At 57.0% G+C, this 18,120-nt stretch overlaps 1 protein-coding gene across 1 annotated transcript; it reads left to right on the top strand.

Moving 5' to 3' along the window:
- Positions 1–342: 342 nt before the first annotated feature.
- On the top strand, positions 343–16,444 carry ADORA2A (adenosine A2a receptor). Its single transcript, XM_004680915.2, has 3 exons — positions 343–375; positions 8,074–8,650; positions 14,764–16,444. The coding sequence occupies exons 2-3, from the start codon at positions 8,322–8,324 to the stop codon at positions 15,668–15,670; spliced, it is 1,236 nt and encodes a 411-aa protein (XP_004680972.1). The 5' UTR covers positions 343–375; positions 8,074–8,321; the 3' UTR covers positions 15,671–16,444.
- Positions 16,445–18,120: the final 1,676 nt, after the last annotated feature.

An 18,120-nucleotide genomic window follows, 5' to 3' on the forward strand; every position in this document is an offset into this window, starting at 1 on the left:
AAACAAACAGCAGAGGTCCTGGGGAGCAGTGTGGCGGGGGCAGGCCTGGGGGCTAGTTGGAGAGAAAGGAGCCGGTGGCAGAGGGCTTCACTGGGAGAAAGAAGGGGAGGGGAGTGGCGCTGGACGAGGTGGCCTCATGATCGCCAGCGGGCTAGAGCCACACGGTGGGGTCCCGGACAGAGGATGCGGCACGGCCCGGGCCCGCGGCGGGCTCTTCCTACCCGCGGGCTGGGGGCTCGGTTTCCCCGCGCGGCGGGGCGGGGCGGGGACAGCGCGGGTCTGGAAGCCGCCTGCAGGGGGCGCCCGTGAGCGGCGCCGTCCGAGCTGGAGCTGGAGCGGCCGCGGAGACAGCGGGAGCCGGCGAGCGAGAGTCAGGTCAGCTGGGGTCCCGGGTTGGGGTCCCCAGGGCCCCGGGAGGGCGGCAGGGCCGCGTGGGGCTCGGAGGCTGTCGGGCCTGGAGGAAAGGGCGGCCTGGGTCCCGCTCCTTCGGGGTCCCTCGCTGCCCCGAACCCCTCTTCTCGCCGCCCCGGGCGCAAGTTTCCAGGGCCAGCGTCCGATCCCAGCCCCTCGGGGGCGAATGCTTGGCGGGTGCAGGGGCGACTCGGGCGCGGCCGCACGTCCTAAGCCCTGTTGGGGGCGGGATGCGGACCTTCTGCTGTGCCCCAAACTCCACCGGAAGGTGCGCTGGGGTGGGCGGGGAGGGGAAGGGGCGCGGGTACGCGGCGGCCCGGGCGGCGGAGGGTGCGGAGACGCGATGAGGGCAGCGAGAGTCTGTCCGTCGGGCTGGGGCCGTCGGGACGGACTGGGGCACCCCCGGAGCTCCCGGCCAGTGCTTTATGTGGGCGGAGAGGAGCGGCTGGAGAGAGGGCGGGTCGGACCCCGGCAGGGTGCTGGCTTCCACAGGTGGTCGGCGGGGCGCAGGGACGTCGCTCCAGGGGGAGGGACGGCACCCGCAGACCCTCGGCATCCCGAACGCCCCGGGAACGCCGGGAACGCCGCGGGTGTAGAGAGCAAAGGGAATCTGGAACTCCGGACCCAGCGCGGGCGCGTCTGCTGGACCTTGGTGGCGGGAACCCCGTTTAGGGGGGCCAGGAGAGGCCGGAGGACGGCTGGGTGGGTGCACGCCTCGGAGTGAGCCTGACCGTCAGCCGGAGTGCGGTGAGCTGAGGTGGGAATGGCGGGAATGGTGGCCGCACTCGAGGGACTCGGCGCTGGACGGCCCAAGGGATCAAGGAGGGAGCCGCTAGCCCGCGGATGGAGAGCTCTGCCCAGGCCCCGAGAGCCGAAGTGGCAAGTTCTCTGGAGCACAGCCGCCCGGAAGGCAGGCGGGATGTGGGCTCCGGGGCTGCCTCTGCGTCCCGCTGTGGCTCGTCCAGCAGGTCTTGGATGGACCGGAAGACTCGACCCCATCCCAGGTCCCCGCAGGACCACAGCAGGAGCACCTCCCTAGGCTCCCCCGTGGCCACACCTCCTTGTTCTGCCTTTGTCCTTTGGGGTCTCTGGCTCTCCTAGGTCCTAGAGTCCCCGTGGCCAATCCCAACCTCTGCCCCTGCTCCCCCACCCCTCAGTGCACACCAGGTTCTGGGAGGAACACTGAGGAGCACTAGACCCAAGGAGGCCCAGGGCAACCCAGACGCAGCTGGCTGGAGACAGGCTCCAAGAAGTGCAGCCATGCCCTGGGTCCTGTCTCCTAGGAGAATCCAGCCTAAAAGGGCAAGGATTTGCCTCGAGCAACCCAATGGGCCTTGATCTGGTTTCCAAACCTGGTTCTAATGCAGCCTCCTGCACTCACTCCTTGAGGCAAATCCCTGCCTAGAATCTGTCTTGTCACCTGTAAAACAAGCGCAATGAGTAAAGCTCAATGAGTAAAGCATACCCCTGAACAGAGAACAGTTTGGGGAAACCCCGAGGGAGGCAGCTAGCCTTGCAGGGTCAGGGGACACCACAAGGGATCCCTGTTGACAGAGGGGTGTGTGGCAATTAGTTGAATTGAAAGCACATGGCCTTTATACATGACATCTGCAAAATTCAGGCCCTGGGAGTGGCCCTGGGCAGTGTGGCTGTGTGGGCCTCCTGCCCCTTGGCTCTCAGCAGTGACCTGCAGTCCTACAGTGCTCTTGCTTCCATCTGATTGGAGCCATTTACCCTGGAGGAGCTGGAGTTGCCACCCAGCTGTCTTAAGGAGTGTGTCACATCTACCAAAACCGAAAATGGGTGCTGGGTGCTGAGCCCTGCGCGTGAGGGAAGGGGAACACATATTAGGCGGAGTTTTGGAGTGTGGGGTGAGGATGCCGAGGAGACCACAGAGAAGTGCAAAGTTGAAAGAAGGGACGGCATCAGCCCCCCAGGCAGTGTTGGTAGCTGTGGAGGGAAGGTGTGGGCCTAGAGTTGGGGCGCAGTGCCTGAGGGTGCAGAACAGGCCTCTATTTCTTAAGTTGCTGGGCAGGAGACACTTCTGCTGGTCGAGCTCAGCTGTCACCTGTCAGTGGGCCTTGGAGAGCGGGTAGCAACACATTGGTGTCTCCCCGATGTTGGGATGGTGGTCTCTGCCCGGGGCTCCTAGGGCTGATATGGCCTTTAGGCATCATATCTGCAAAATTAAGTCCTCGGAGTGGCCCTGGGCAGTGCAGCTGTGTGTCAATAGGACATTTACCTGTGGCCCCTTGTTGGCCTGTGCAGAGCATGAGCTGGGCCCTAGGCCTGGCCAAGGAGCCTGCAGGCTCCAGCAACACCAGCCCCAGCCCTCAGACTATGCCTGACGTGGTCCTGCCCTCTCCTGTCCTCTCCCTTCAGCCCCAGACTGCAACATGGCACTCACCTCCCAGGGACCCCCAAGTAGGTCTGCCTCCCCCCTACCTATCCTCAGTGACCTTTTGGTCACTGTGCTCCTACACTCTACCCTTCAACAGGCCAGCTTTTGCCAGGGTCCTACCCCAGGCCAGCTAGGCTGTATTCTGAAGGTCACAGAGAAGACTCCCCTTTTTCTCCCCCGTGTTCTCGCTTCAGGAACCACCTTCCTGTCACCCTGCCATTGGAGTCCATTAGAGAGAGGGGTGGGTGTGGGTCATTTCGCGGTTCTCACATAGGAGGAGCCCCACACTGAGGGGAAGCTTCTTGCTCAACATCTCAGGAAGTGTGGGACAGAGCGGGAATGGGGCTCCAGCTGGGCTCCTACCACAGGTGGACACCCAGCACCTTTGGGTGAGGAGGGACCCCTTGGAGGGGAATGTCAGGTGAGGTGAGGGGGGCCGGCGCCAGTGGCCACCTCAGGATGGGAGGAGTGGAGGTCTGCAGCCTCTCTGGCGCCTGGCCTGGACACATGGACACTAGGAGGGTGATTGTGGGAGCCCAGGGAGGGAAAGGGAGCTGTGGCCCAGGGGCTGGTGGAGGCTGCTCTGAGAGCTGGGCTAAGCTCCACCCTGGTTCTGCCCACATCCTGCCCCCAGAAACAGAGCAGCACCCTACATCCCAGGGGTTGGGGGAGGGGCGTCCTGGGTGCCTGTCTGGCTACCTCCCGGGTCCTCAACGGCCTGGGAGAGAAGGGGCCATGGGGAAAGGCTGAGCACTCTGTGGTCGAGTGGTGGTTTACCTCTGGGCAGCCTCAGAAGACATTTGCCCACTCCCTCAGTGGATTTGGAGAGACCAGACATGGCAGCTAGCGCGGGCCTGTGGCTGGGCGCTGCGTGGAGCCCAGCTGTTCCCGTGAGACAAATGTGACGTTCCTCAGCCTGCCTTCCCGGTTTCTCTCATGGCTCTTCATGGCTTTGGTCTCTTCATGAGTTTGTGTGAGAGTTTCTGAGTGCTATCTTCAGATCCCTGATGGCCTCTTCTACTGTGTGCATGTCCAACCCTTAGGTGTGTTCTCTCTCTCTTTTTTAAAGATTTATTTCTGCATACAGAACTGGGGTACAGGCCAGAGGTGCAGGGGGATGAGAGGATTCACCACACAGTGGAGATCAGAACAGACAGACTGAACAAGTATACTGCGAAGCCCTTAGGTGTTTTCTCTTCAAGCCCCTGTTTTTCATATTCTGAATTTTAAATTATTTCTTGTTTGTTGTCATCTGTGTCTGTTTCTTTTCTGCCAGTTGGTTCATAGGTTTTCTTTCTTATTTATGGATGCTCTGCCTTTACCTGAAAATCCTAAATGCCTTTGAAAATCATTATCACATGATTACCTTTACCTCTCCTGGGGTGAGTTCATCTCCATATTTTGGATATTGTCCCTTATCTCCCTTAGTCTGAATCTTGCTCCTGTGCTTTGAAGTTGTGGTTTGCAGACTCATCTGAAGCGGGGCTGGGGTCCCGGGGCCGGGAGTGGCCTGCACGCCGGTAGCGGTAGTGGCTGCTCCCAGCTCGGCCTCCTGGGCTCCATCCTCCCGCTGTGATCTTGGACTGCGTGGGACCAGGCTTAGAGCTCCCTGTGGCCTGAGGTTGGGCTGCTGCCTGGCACCAAGTAGGTATTCGGGAAACATTTAGTATGAGAAGTGTTGGGGGGCGTCTCCAGCAGCATTCTGGAGCCCAGAGCGGGCCCAACGTGCCCTGCAGGTTCAGGGGGGTACAGCCACCCTCTGGGCATGTGTGCAGAGAGCCTTGCTAGTCTGACATGTGAGGAGCCAGGCGTAGCTGGGAAGTACGTGGGGTTTTGAGTAAATGGAGTTTTAATTAAAGTGACCAGGCCAGTGGGAGTGAGCGGGAAGGCTGGAAGAAGTGGCAATTTTGAGTCTGACTGCTGGGAACCCTGCCTGGGCTTGTCATGCGCGGTGGGGCATGTGTCTCTAGTGTCCAAGGGACATCTTCTGCCCTCTGTGCTGTCCCCAACAAGGGAAAGTGCATTATTGATATTTAATTTCCTCTCCTGGCTAGCAACAGATGACTCAAGGATTAATTAAATAGACATAGTCAACAAGAGAAGGATAGGAAATTGCCAGATCCTGCCCCAGCCCCCGGCCCCCTCCCCCTGGGCCTCCAACCTTCCTGTCTCTTGGAGGCCTCTGAAGGGAGGGAAGTGGAGAGGGCCCAGGAGGCCCCAGGAAGTCTTCCCGCTGCTGTGTGTTCCTCGGGGATGTCTGGGTCTATCCCACACTTCTGTGCTCACCCTAATGCTGGGAGAGATCATTTACGTCTTTGTGCCTTAGCTTCTCATCTGTAAAATGGGGTTCACAAAGCCAATAACCCCATGTCCTGCACCCTCATTTCCTGTGCTCCCAAGCAGACCACACTGCTATTTTAGAGGGCCAGAGCAGAGTCCTGGTGGCCAGGCAGGGTTGGAGCAGGTTTGGCTGGAGCCTGCGGACTGCAGTCCTCACATGACCATGTGGGTCGATTCCCAGGTCTGGCCAGTGACACATTAGTAGTTTGAAACTGGCCATAATAGGAGCATTTATACGAAAATGTTTGGCAAAGGCTACAAGTCAGAGAAGCCCCTCCCCAGGCAGATTTCCTCCACAGATCAGCTTCTGCAGCAGGCCCCCCCCCTGCCCTGCCTGCCCCGGTACCCTGGTGCCTTGGGCTGCCACTCCTTTTGCCTGCAGGACCAGGCCAGCCTCCCCTGGAACATGCTGGAAGAGCTCACTGCAATGAGGTAGGGAGGGTTGGAAGTGGAGGGGGTGACGTCCTCAACAGTCTTTTAGGACTTGTTTTGTCTTTATTTCCATGCGGGAAATAAAGATCTTTCTGAGTGGGCAGAAAGATCTGATGCATCTGGCGAGACCAGGTGGACAGTGTGAAGGTAGCTTCACTTTAGTCAGAAAGGGTACAGCCCGCAGCACAGAGGTGGTGGGACATCCGCTCCTGGGGCTACCAGGAGAGCCCACGAGGCGGAGCACTGGGCCAGATCCCCAAAGGCCCTTCAGCATTGCAGTCGCAGCCCACGTGGAGTCTGCCCAGCGTCCAGGATAGAGCTGTGTGGGGTCTGGTCAGCAGGGCTCTGGGCCAGGGCTGGCAGTCTGGCCTGAGCACCACAGCACGGGAGATGCATCTGGGTCAGGTGGATCTTTGCTGGCCCGACCTCAGCTCCAGGGCCCTCCGACTCTAGATGATTGTCAGGCTTCTAGACTGAGCTGGTTGGCTTACCAGATGCCCTGGCACCTCTCGATGCAGATTTCCCTGGAAGGGCCGAAGCCTGGGGAAGGAGGGCAGTGGGTATGGGGATCTGGGAGGCAGGGCCCCTGGGGCTCACTGGGCCTCACCAGCCCTGACTAGACAGCAGCTTGCTGCTGCAGCCGCTGCTGCTAGTATTGGGCCTGGGAGGCTGGCCTGGGGCTGTCGCCTCCCTTTTGCAGCTCCTGAGACCCCTGTGCCCTCTGTAGTGTTTAAGAGGGAGGGAGCAGGAGGAGTTGGTGAATGCTGCTCTAGACCTCTGCGGAAAGCACTGAGCCATACCAGGGGACCAGTCTTGACTCTGGAAAACTTGGCCTGGCCCCTCCCTGCTAATGTTACACCTTCTGAGTAGCTGGTGCTTGAGTGTCCTGTGCCTGGCAGGGCCGGGTGGGGCTTGTTCACAGCCCGAGTGATGGCTTCTGCACCTCCTGCGGGCACTGGGAGCTGCTTGGGCCCTTGGTGGTTTGCCTTCTCTCCTTTCCTCCCCTCCCTGGTGCTAGGAGCTCCATTCTGAGCTTAGTGGGCACAGCGAATACCCCTCAGGTGTGGCTGCAGCCCATGCCTGCCAGCTTAAGCCACATCGGAGTTAGAAGAAAACTTGGGCCTCCTCTGTTGCAGTCCACCTTCACTTCCGAAACTGGAGGTTGAGGGGAGTCTGATCCTTTGGTCATGGCCAAGGACCATGAGCAACTCTCTCCCCATGTCATTACTACTCCTTGGTCCTTCAGGAAGTGAAGCGGGGAGCCACACTCAGTCAGCTGAAAAGCAGCTTCAGGCCTTTTGTTCCGAGGCAGAGTCGCTGCCTGCACAGGGCCCAGGATAGAGGAGGGCTGGGTCAGGCTTTGCGAACCCCCTAGGGCAGCACATGTGAGTGTGACAAGGTTGGGGCCGACCTGGCAGGTGTGGAAACTCCTTCGTAGTTCAAGGGGTAGCACTGCGGTTTGGACGATGCCAGGCTTCTGCTTCTTTCTCAGGGGTGTCACTGACGCCTCACGACTCTAGCACGTCTGACTCAGGCAGCCCTTTCAGGTCTTTCCTTCTCATAAAAGTGGTGAAATAACCGCTAGAGCTCTTCTGGGCTCCAACCTCCTCATGGTATCTGTGGGGAAACTGAGGTCCCAAAAGGAGACTCGCAGCTCGCCTGATGAGTCCTGGCTGCGCTTCCTGCTTTCCGCCTGGCACCAGGCTTGGTTCACCTGTGCAGGCCCTCAGCCTGGCAGGGAGCTGGTGGGAGGGAGGTGATGAGGGGAGGGAGCAGGGCACAGCAAGGAGGGGGGGTGGGGGGGAGCGGGTGGCAGTTGCTCTGCCCAGATGTGCAGCAGCTGGCGGGGGCTGCCAAGGGGCGGGCCCCCTTTGTTCCTGCTCGGGGTGCTCCCCACCCTGTGCACACCACCCACCCACCACCACGAGGACAAGAGGGCTTGCTTATCTGCCAGCCGTGGGAAGCAGGATCAGGAGGCTCCCCAGATCGGAGCTTTAGGGGTCTCTGGGCCTCTCCTTAACTGCGCCGGCATAGGTAGGTGCTGGTAGCCACCCTGGGAGGCCGCTCAAGATAGGACCTAACAGAAGGCTGGCTGAAAGAGAAGGTGGATGGGCCTGAGAGAGTTTGAGTTCTGAGGAGTAAAGGGTCTTTCTGCAGGGTGGTAGTGAGCTCGTTCAGGAGACTGGCCAGGCTAGCACAGAAGCTTGAGAAACTGGGGATATGGGGCCAGGGCTAACTTGAGGGACTTAACTTTGGAAGATTCCACGCTCTCCTTAAAAAAAGACAGGGACTGGGGCTTATCTCTGGCCCTCTTTGGGGTGGGAGGGGCAAGGCATGGCGGACCACCCTCAGGCCCAGGCCTGGTTGGCACAGTGGTGGGGTCCCCAGGAAGGGTGGGGGTGATTCCAGAACTGAGCGCAGCTCCTGGGAGCCTGTAGCTGTCACCTATGTGAGTGGCCCGACCTCTTCATGAGGTTTCTCCCTTGCAGGGGTCACAGGAGCGCGAGTGGACCTGAGCCAAGATGCCGCCGCTGGGACCCTGAGAGGGCCCTGTTCCTGGACGCTCAGAGTCGGCGGTGACAAAGCGCCTGGGGAGCTGCATCGTCTCCCCCACCACGGACCCTCTTGGCTCCAGTGAGGAAGGGGCTCGGGAGCCTGGGCAGGACCAGCTGCGCTGCAGCTATGGACCGTGAGCTGGCCCAGCCGGCGTCCTTGCTGACCCTGCCCAACTGCGGCGATGCCCACCATGGACTTCGTGTACATCACAGTGGAGCTGGCCATCGCCGTGCTGGCCGTGCTGGGCAACGTGCTCGTGTGCTGGGCCGTGTGGCTCAACAGCAACCTGCAGAACGTCACCAACTACTTTGTGGTGTCACTAGCAGCGGCCGACATTGCCGTGGGGGTCCTTGCCATCCCCTTCGCCATCACCATCAGCACAGGCTTCTGTGCCGCCTGCCATGGCTGTCTTTTCATCGCCTGCTTTGTCCTGGTCCTCACACAGAGTTCCATCTTCAGCCTCCTGGCCATCGCCATTGACCGCTATATTGCCATCCGTATCCCACTCAGGTGAGCCGGGAGCTGGGGGGTGGCGGTCCTGTGTCCTCTTTCCTGGCACTCCTGCTGCTGGTGTTCATGTCTGGGAAAGGCTGTTTGTGCCAGGGTCTGGTCTGTGCCCAGTGCCACGGTGAACCTGGGGTCAGGTGAACCCAGGCCCAGAGTTTGGTCTGTGGTGTCAGCATGTTGAGCTGGGATAAGGCCATGGATGTAGTCTGGGGGCCACCCAGGGCTTGGCATAGACCCAGCAACTGTGCCCATCTAGCTAATCACTTTGGGCATGAAGCACCCCGCTCCTCCCTGGGTTCCCCCAGGCTTCTGTAGTTGAGATTATTGACAGGCATAGGCAGCCCAACAACCCACCCAGCCTGGCCCTGGGTGGGTAAGACAGCTCTTCTCCACACAGCATGTCGCTGGGGCAGGGTAAGGCATCATGGGAAACCACAAGCCTCAGAGCAAAAGCCTGACTCCCTTCTCAGCTCCTCGCAGCGTGCACATTAGGAAGATGACCCAAAGAGGGGAAGTGACTTGGTTAAATGCCACTGTGAGTCACGGGACCTGTATGCAAATGATAGGCTCCTCAGGTGACTAAGTGCTCATGGTTTTAGGGCCTATAACTGGGGAGGGGCTTGCGGAGGGGGCTAGTGGAGGGTTTTTAAATGGTGACTCTTCTGTGAAGTGACTTCAGCCATGTGTTGTGTAAATGAAGACTTTCCAGAGGCGGAGCTCACCTAACGTGGCCTCTCCACATTCCCAGGCCAGACTGAGGCTGTGAGGCTAGGCTGTGTGTCCTTTCCTTGGGGGGTTGCCACTACCCCTTTGCCCGCTCCATCCCTGAACTAGGACCCACAGTGGGTCACTGCCAGTCTGACCCACAAAGGATCCAGGAAATCCCTGTGGCAATTCTTTCAAACAGGTGGGGCACCCACCTATGAAATAGGCCCCAGCAGCCCCACCGAGGGCTGAGGGCACCCCCCCCGACACCCCCAAAGGAGAAGCAGGCTCAATGAGCAAATGGAAATTTAGAGTGTCAAACCCACAGGGGCCCTTAGAGGTCATTTCCTCTCATAGTCTGGATGGAAAATGAGGCTCAGAGAAAGGAGTCAGTGCTCAGGGCCACACAAAGAGTTGATAGCAGAGCTGGAACTGGGCCTGGGAAGAAATGTGGCCTGCCACCCACTGTGGCTTCAGCCTTTGGGGAGCTGAGTCACCCAGCAACCCCAGTCTCCTGTCACCTACCCGCTAAGGGGGAAGCAGGCCCCCTCATCATGGAGGTGTCCCAGCCTTGTGGTCTGTATGTTGGGAGAGCCTCAGACACCTGTCAGAAGTGGAGAGGACTCAGGCCAGGAGAGGACAAGCCTACCTGAACAGAGGAAACCCCAAAATCCAAGGCTGTCTAGCTCGGAACACAGAGGTCTAAAAGGGAATCCATCTGTGGGTTCCCAGGTGGACCAGAGAGCCAGATGGAAGGCTACTACTTCAGGCTGAGCCTACTCTGGCTCTGCCAGCCCTCACGGGAATATACAAGGGAAGCAGAGACTTTACTTTCACTTTCTTCCTAGACTCAAAGGAAAATGCAACTGGGGAAAGATCAGGGCTGCTCTCGTCTCAATCGAAAGAACCTTGCCTTCCTTATCTGTCTTCTTTCTGATTTCTGAGAGTCAAAAGAAAAATAAGACTCCCTAAGGTAGGCTGGGACATGCTACGTAACCATAAAAAGTCGCTGCCCCTCTCTGAAGATGTTTCCTCATCTATAAAACGGGATGTGCCTCTGAACTCATAAAGGTCTTATGATGGGAGTCAGTGAGAGCAACAGTTCCTGAGGGTGGCGTAGGGCAGGTGGACATCCAGCTTTTTCTTGAGCAGCTGAAGATTCTGGGCCAGGGTCCCTGAATGAAGCTGTGGATCTACCTCACACCCCCATGTGCACCCCTGACTCCCAGGACCATCTGGACAGTAACTTGTTCCGCCAGACCGTGACCACTCAAGCTCTGCATAAGGCTTTGGGAGACTCAGACTGGATCGCTTGGCTCTGGGAGCTGATGGGGTTGGCCCTCCCCCTTCAGAGAGTGTCACACTTGCCAAGGATGTTACCACAGCACATCCTGTGAGCCTCAAAGCCTGGCGTTGTGGCCAGGACAGACGTTACGATCCTCATGTTGGAAGGGGAGGCCAGGGCCAGGGAAAGAAAAGTGTCTCCTGACTCAGAGAGGCTATAGGGCTCTTCAAGTTCCTCCAGGCTCCTTTGGGTCATGCCACGTTTACGTTCGGCACAGCTCCTGAACTGGCAAGGGTTGGGGGGGGGTGTAAATCATGCAGAGATGCCTTTGGGGAGCTTCTGAGAACCAGCTGGGTATAGGGTACAGCTGATGGAGGCAAACCGGAACTGTTCCTACCCTCTTCCTTTGTCCCCTTCACAGCTGGAAGCAGCCTTTCCTGGGTGCTGTTCTTACTCCCCTCAGTAGGACTGTGTGGCTACTCTGAACTCCACCCTCTGACTGATGCCCCGGGTGGCTGGCCCCAGACATCACGATTGATTTCTTTTTTTCATTTCTAAAGAATTCCATTTCAGAAAAAAAACAAAAACAAAAACAAAACTCTGTTCTAGGAGTTCTAGGACAGGGCCTAGTCTGCCCGGTGGCTGCTCTCTCACCATGAGAAACAGGCTGAATACAGGGCAGCAGTGGGCACTGAGGCCAGAGTCATCCATGGTGAATTACTCTGTGTGGACAAGCCCCGACTGCTCTGGCTTCTGAGGAGGCAGGGTCACAAGAGAAGGCTCCCTGGATGAGGTGCTACTGGTGGGCCAGGCAGGGTGGGACTGTATTAGGAGCAGGTCAAGCCTGGACAAAGGCCTTGATAAAGGAATGAGCATGTGCACTCTGGGCCAGGCAGACCTGACAGAGAGGAGGTGAGCAGGAAGCGTGTGCAGCTGACTCAGGCCTGCCCATACCCAGGACTGAGTTGGATTCCCTCTGTGGGTCAGCAGCTCTTCAATTCTTGGATAACAGGATCCTCGGAGCAGTTTAAGAACGTTCTTCCCTCTGCTTAGTATAGGGCGAATGCACAGGCAGCCCTTCCTAAAATCGTGGGGTTGGGGGATTCTTGGACTATAGGGGGCCCAAGAAGGGCCAGCCTATGAACTGGCTGACACAGGTACCTCGATGTACTGGGCAACTGCTTCCCCCCACAGCAGAGTGTATTGCTGGACGGTCACAGCTGAAGCCCAGGGGACCCTGGGACACGCCCAGGGGACACTGTTTTGGGCTGTGGGCCCACCTGGGCCCTGAAGCTCTTCCAACCCCACAGAGGCCTCTCAACCCCTTCTTCTTGAATACCAAACTTAATGTGGGTGAACCAGGGATTTTCATGCTGTGTCCCCAACAGCTTTTGGGCTATAAGCTTGTGTCCCCACCAACTCATTTATTCATTAACTGGATACTGAACCCCTCTCCTCCTTGATAGGTCCATATCTGTAGTCCCCAGGGAAGGTGTTCAGGAAGGTCTCTGCTGCTGGAGAGCAGTTTCAGAATCCCCAAAGCAACTGGGCTCTGGGCTCTGCAGCCGAGGTGGCATCCTCGTAACTGCTGGCCCTTGTTTGATTCCTCATACGCAGACACTCACTGCTGCTCAGGCAGCCTGTTTCTCCTGCAAATGGCTCAGCTGAAAAGCTTGTATGTACCGGGTTGGTACATACAACCCGCTGGCCTACGTGCGGCCCTCACGGAGCCGTCCCACAGTGTCCAGATTGTAAATGAGGAAACTGAGGCTCAGAGGGGCAGGGTGACAGAACCCTAGGAGGTGTACCAGAGCTGGGGCCGAGAGAAGGATGTGCTTTTCTCTAGAAAAATATAAAAGTTAAAACAGCTTCGGCTCTCCCTCGTGGCGCAGCGGGTTAAAGCACTGCACTAAGAAGCTTAAGCCGCTTCCGCATGAGTTCGATTCCCGCCTGCCCCGGAGGTGACCCACATGGTGCGGCAGACCTCTCCTGACCCGCCCGCTGCTCCCCTCAGCAGTGTACTTCGTCGATCTGCCTGTTCTGCTCCCCACTCTGTCCCTGGTGAATTCTCTCACCCTCCGCATCTCTGGTCTGTACCCCAGTTCTGTATGAATAAATAAATAAATCTTAAAAAAAAATCTTAAAAAAAAAAAGCTTATTTAAAAAAAATTAAAACAGCTTCTAGTTCAGTGAGATTATATAAATGCTTAGTTGGAGAATACTAAAAACAATGCTTGTTGCAGAACAAATGCTATGGAACTTAAAAATGAGCAAAACAAAGTCTATGCTTCCACGGTTGGGGTTCTAGAACAGGTAACAGGGCAGAGCAGGCTTTCTGTGGGTAGAAATTTCCGGGTAGAAATGGGCAAATCCATGACCCTCTTCCTGTCAAGTCCTGCCCCTGGCACCCAGCTCCCTGCTGAGTGGGGTGCGGCCTGCCTGAGAATGGCCCTGCGAGTCTGCTTAAGATCAGAACAGACAAACTTATCCTAACCCAAGTTGCCTCTGGGCTCCTGGAATGTCCAGAGCAAGTTCATTCCTCGCCTTGGATCTCAGTTTCCCCATCTGTAAAATGAGGGGCTTGAACTAGATAAGAGGCCAGAGACCACCAGGTTGTTTTATCCTTAATTTAAGATCATTGGCAACATTTAAACCACAGAAGATTTTACCCAGAAAATCAGCTCCCCAGCCCCTCCCAAGAGCTGGAAACATGGGGCACACTTTCCCCACGGTGATGGGTCTGAAGGCATTAACTGACACCTGCCCCGCCAGACTGCATGGCACATTTCTCACTGGGGGCCCTGAGTTTGCCATTCATGCACTAGGCCATGTCTATGGATGCTTAATTCTGGCACTAAGCAAAGCACCTACTTTGTGCGTTGTCTCCCTGGTGGCCATACAGAGATGGAGGCAGGAAAGCCCTGTCCCCAAGGGGCTCCTAGCCTCGGGCCTCAGCTGGGTAGTTAGCCAGGCTTCAACAGGAACCTTCTCTGAGAAGAATCTAGCCTGAACTGAAGGGTAGGTAGGGTTTAGCAAGTAGAGGGCAAGGCACTTAAGGTTTTATTAATTTATGCACATAACACCTGGGTGAAGGCCAGAGATGGTAGGGGGGATGGAGTTAAGGGGACTCACCAGAGACAGAGTGGAGAGCAGGACAGGCAGATGGACTGAAATACACTGCTGAGGGCAGCAGTGGGCCAGACAGGAGAGGTCTGCTGTGCTCTGTGAGTGGGGATCAAGCTCGTGCTGCAGGGGTTGGGTATCTTCATAGTGCTGCGCTTTAACCCCTTGCGCCACCACGGAGGGCCAGCACTTTGGTTTTGCCAGATTTAAAAGCAAAAGATGACCCCTCAGAAATCACAGAGGTCTCCTTCCTCAATCAGGAGATGATTTTTTTGAGTGCTGTTCTTTGAATAAAATCTTCGCCACCTTCTAACAGGACTAGGATCAACTCCCTGACTATCAATCAGGCCAGTCCCTGAGCCTGGAATGAAGCCTGACTCTTGGTCACTGAATGACTGCAGGCAGAGCTTGCTTTTCCTTCCTGCAGTGCATGTTGTCCTTTCCCCTCATGGATGCTGACTGCTATCCCATTTCTCACCAGAGGGTTGTGGATGGGCTCTGAGGTGACCTGGTATCTCCACCCCTCTTTTCCCTCCTGTGCCGCCTCTTCTTGGAGCTTCTGGGACCCCTAAATCAAATGGTGAAGGGGGAGCATAGAGTGAAAGATCTGTGGGTCCCCTATAGGTTCCATCTGCTGACTGCCCCAGCCAGTGAGCTCACCCTCCAATCCCGTTCCTGCTCTAAAGGGCACTGTCTTCTAGCACCAACCAAGATCAGCATGAAGGCGCTGACTTCTCTCCCTCCCCCAGTCACTTATTAATCCCCTAAGTGCCAGGTCTCCTCAGAATACTATTCAATGCCCACCTGACCACCTGTGCAGTGGTTCCCTTTTCCACCTCCTGTGAGAAAAGGCAGGGCTCGGACCTCTGCTCAACATGGGAAATACGGTGTCTAGAAGGCAGAGAGTGACTGGTCCAGACCTCTCAGTCAGTGAAGGAAAGACCAGGCCAGCTCTGGGTTTCTTGACTCTGCATCCTGCCTGACGCTAGTCTCTTGTCCTCAGGTACAATGGCTTGGTGACTGGCACGAAGGCCAAGGGCATCATTGGCGTCTGCTGGGTGCTGTCATTTGCCATCGGCCTGACTCCCATGCTGGGCTGGAACAACTGCAGTCACCTGGAGGTGAACAAAAATAACTCGAAGAACTGCACGGAGAGCCAGGTGGCCTGTCTCTTTGAGGACGTGGTCCCCATGAACTACATGGTCTACTACAACTTCTTCGCTTGCGTCCTGGTGCCCCTGCTGCTCATGCTGGGCATCTACTTGCGGATCTTCCTGGCTGCCCGGCGACAGCTGAAGCAAATGGAAAGCCATCCTCTGCCAGGGGAGCGGACTCGGTCCACACTACAAAAGGAGGTCCACGCTGCCAAGTCCCTGGCCATCATAGTGGGGCTCTTCGCACTCTGTTGGCTCCCCCTGCACATCATCAACTGTTTCACCTTCTTCTGCCCTGAGTGCCAACACGCCCCGAGCTGGCTCATGTACCTGGCCATCATCCTCTCCCACAGCAACTCTGTTGTGAACCCCTTCATCTATGCCTACCGCATCCGAGAGTTCCGCCAGACCTTCCGCAAGATCATCCGCAGCCACATTCTGAGGCAGCAGGAGCCCTTCAAGGCCGGGGCCTCCAGTGCCCGGGCCGTGGCTGCTCATGGCAGCGATGGAGAACAGATCAGCCTCCGCCTCAACGGCCACCCTCCTGGGGTGTGGGCCAACGGCAGTGCCCCCAACCCCGGGCGGAGGCCCAATGGCTATGCCCTAGGGCTGGTGAGTGGTGGGGGTGCCAGTGAGTCCCATGGGGACATGAGCCTCCCGGATGTGGAGCTCCTTAGCCATGAGCTCAAGGGTGAGTGTCCAGAGCCCCCTGGCCTAGAGGGCTCCCTGGCCCAGGATGGAGCAGGAGTGTCTTGATCGACTGAGTTAGTTCCTTCCTGAGGGAAGGAAATCTTTCTTCCTCTGGTCGGTGGAACCAGTTGTTTTGGGAAAAGAGTGAGTTTGCTAGGAGCCAGGAGACCCTCTGGTGGCTGACATTGGACTGAGAGATGGAACCCCAGCTGGAGCAGCATGAGGTCCAGCAAAAAGGGTTTGGAGTCTGAGAGAGTGGACATTTCATGCTGATAGGCCCTGCACCAGGCCAGAGCCACAGCACCAGCAGGCTGAGCAGGGCCCAGTCCCCCATTCCAGAAGCATCTAGAAGGACACCTTGTCTCCACAGAGCAGGCTGGCCTGTTCCTGAGGCTGCCAGCAGGCTCCCTCATACACACACACCACCTTCCACCGACCTTCCTGGAGACTGGGCACAGGTGTACCCAGAGGTGGAGTTTGACTACAGTTTTTTCCAGGAGAAAATGTATTTTGTTTTATTACCTCCTTGGATTCCTGGTCTGCTGTCTTGCTGCTACCAGGCACCAGGAACTGGCCCAGGGAGGCCTGAGCAGCCCTCTCCCACTGCCGTGAGCTGCCATGCACTTCTCCCCTTGTCGTCCCAGAGCAACTCTCGGAGCTGCAATGGAGTGACGCCAGAGCGCGGGCTCAGAGGAGTCGGGCAGAACTGACTGGCCACGCGGTGTCTTGGGCAGCTCTGGGCTGCCCAGGCAGAGGCCCTGTAAAACTGCCTTGCTTCTGTAAGGAATGTTGTTTTTTTTCCTGAGACAAAATAAAAATGAGCCACATTGTGTTGTAAGCCTGTCCAGTTAGATGGTGTCTGAGTTCCTTTTCTTACCCCATCGCTAGGCCTGGCACACATATGTAGGTGTGTATGACTGTGTGAAAAGGTGTGTATATATGAAGACAGACAGACAGACACTGTCTGCTGGGGTGCAGGTCCCCCCTCTGGCCTTGGGCATCCCCACAGTGTGAGAACAAGGCTCTTCCCTCTTTAACCTTCCCCGCCTCCTACTGCCCCATTCTACACTTCTGCTGAGGGGCCGTGTGGAGAGAGCTCTGGATGTGGGCCAAACCGCCTTCCCCTGGAGTCAGCTTCCTCACCCTCCAATGAAGGACCCCATGAGGAACTGTGTCTCTTGCTCTGACGCCTGTGGCCCCAGTCTCCTTAAAGAGGCGGTGTCATCCTTCTGAGGTGGCAGTTTGAGCCCAGGGGGAAGTTAACACCCTACCCGTCCCACAGGCCTATCTGTTCTCGAAGACACCTAGGAAGGGACTGGGAACAGGTGTCAGGACTTTGCCGGTGATGCTCACGCCACCCTGGGAGCCCCATTCTGTACATGCATGAACAGACTAAACAGACCTGCACAGGTCAAGTCCTGTTCCAGATCACATAGCTAGTCAGTGGCAGACATGCGCTTATTACCCAGGTCTGTCTGACTGCAAAATTCAGATTCTCCCTCCACTAACTCGTAAACTATTTCAACCTAACTAAAAAGTGTAAAATAATGCTGTGTCCCCACCACTGTACTCAAGAAACGAAACACAGTAATCCCAGTAGAAGCAGCTGAAGCCTCGCCGCGTTCTTGCCCTGCTTCCTGCCCCTGGAAACGCCCCCTTTTCTGGGTTTCGGTTCACCTCATTGTGTATCTTAATTTTTACTACACAGATGCATATCTAAGTGTCTCCAAACCAGCAAGATTTGTTTTAGCTCTGTTTACTGTGACATCAGTCAAAGAACAGAAGGAACACCAGGGTGTTCTGAAACCTGAGCCCCTCGCCAGGCCACAGCGAATCCCTGGGAGTGTGTGGAACACCAGGGTTAAGAACCACAGAGCAAACCCACAACCCACCGTGTCACCCCAGCTTCCTCCTTCCCCTTCCACACGTTGGTCTTGCTGGCTGTGACTGAGGGCAGAGCGGAGCTAGGCTGTGCTGAGGAAGCCAAGATCATGCTGTCAGTCCCCACAGCCAGTTGGTGAGAAGAAGCCAGGCAGAGAAACACAAAGATAGGGAAGGAAGAAATACCATCTCTCCAGCCTTTTCTGGGGTGTCAGAACCAAGTTTTGGGTGCTGGGCTATACAGGGGTTGCGCAGGGCGAGGGACTCAGGAAAGACACAGCTATCCCCTGCCTGCCAGTCACCCCAGGCAGTCTGGCCCAGCCCTGGAGCCCAGGCCAATGTGACCCTTAGGCCCCCAGGGCATCCCATCTCCACCAGACCCATCGCTCTCCCACGGTGCTCACGCACAATCACAGATGCATGGGTCATTCCCTGACAACGGAACACGCGACTGTAACTTGAACAGGCACAAGCCCACCTTGTGGATAGATACCCACAGCTGAAGCATAAGTAGACTCGAAGACAGCCCAGCCCTGCTGGATATAAATGGTTGTTGGCCCAGGCAGCCCAGGGGTTAGGCTACTGGGGTCCCTCCTGGGTTGCCCCAGGCCCTGGGGCTCTTTCCAAAGGCCCCT

This window comes from Condylura cristata, unplaced genomic scaffold (genome assembly GCF_000260355.1).
Source record: "Condylura cristata isolate star-nosed mole 26May11 unplaced genomic scaffold, ConCri1.0 scaffold00011, whole genome shotgun sequence".
Taxonomy (NCBI): domain Eukaryota; kingdom Metazoa; phylum Chordata; class Mammalia; order Eulipotyphla; family Talpidae; genus Condylura; species Condylura cristata.

What these genes read in the sequence shown, in the direction of transcription:
- ADORA2A (XM_004680915.2), top strand. Translation starts at nt 8,322, where the DNA reads ATGCCCACCATGGACTTCGTGTACATCACAGTGGAGCTGGCCATCGCC. An exon ending in GCCATCCGTATCCCACTCAG is followed by an intron (nt 8,651 to 14,763) that starts GTGAGCCGGGAG and finishes TCTTGTCCTCAG; the next exon opens with GTACAATGGCTTGGTGACTG.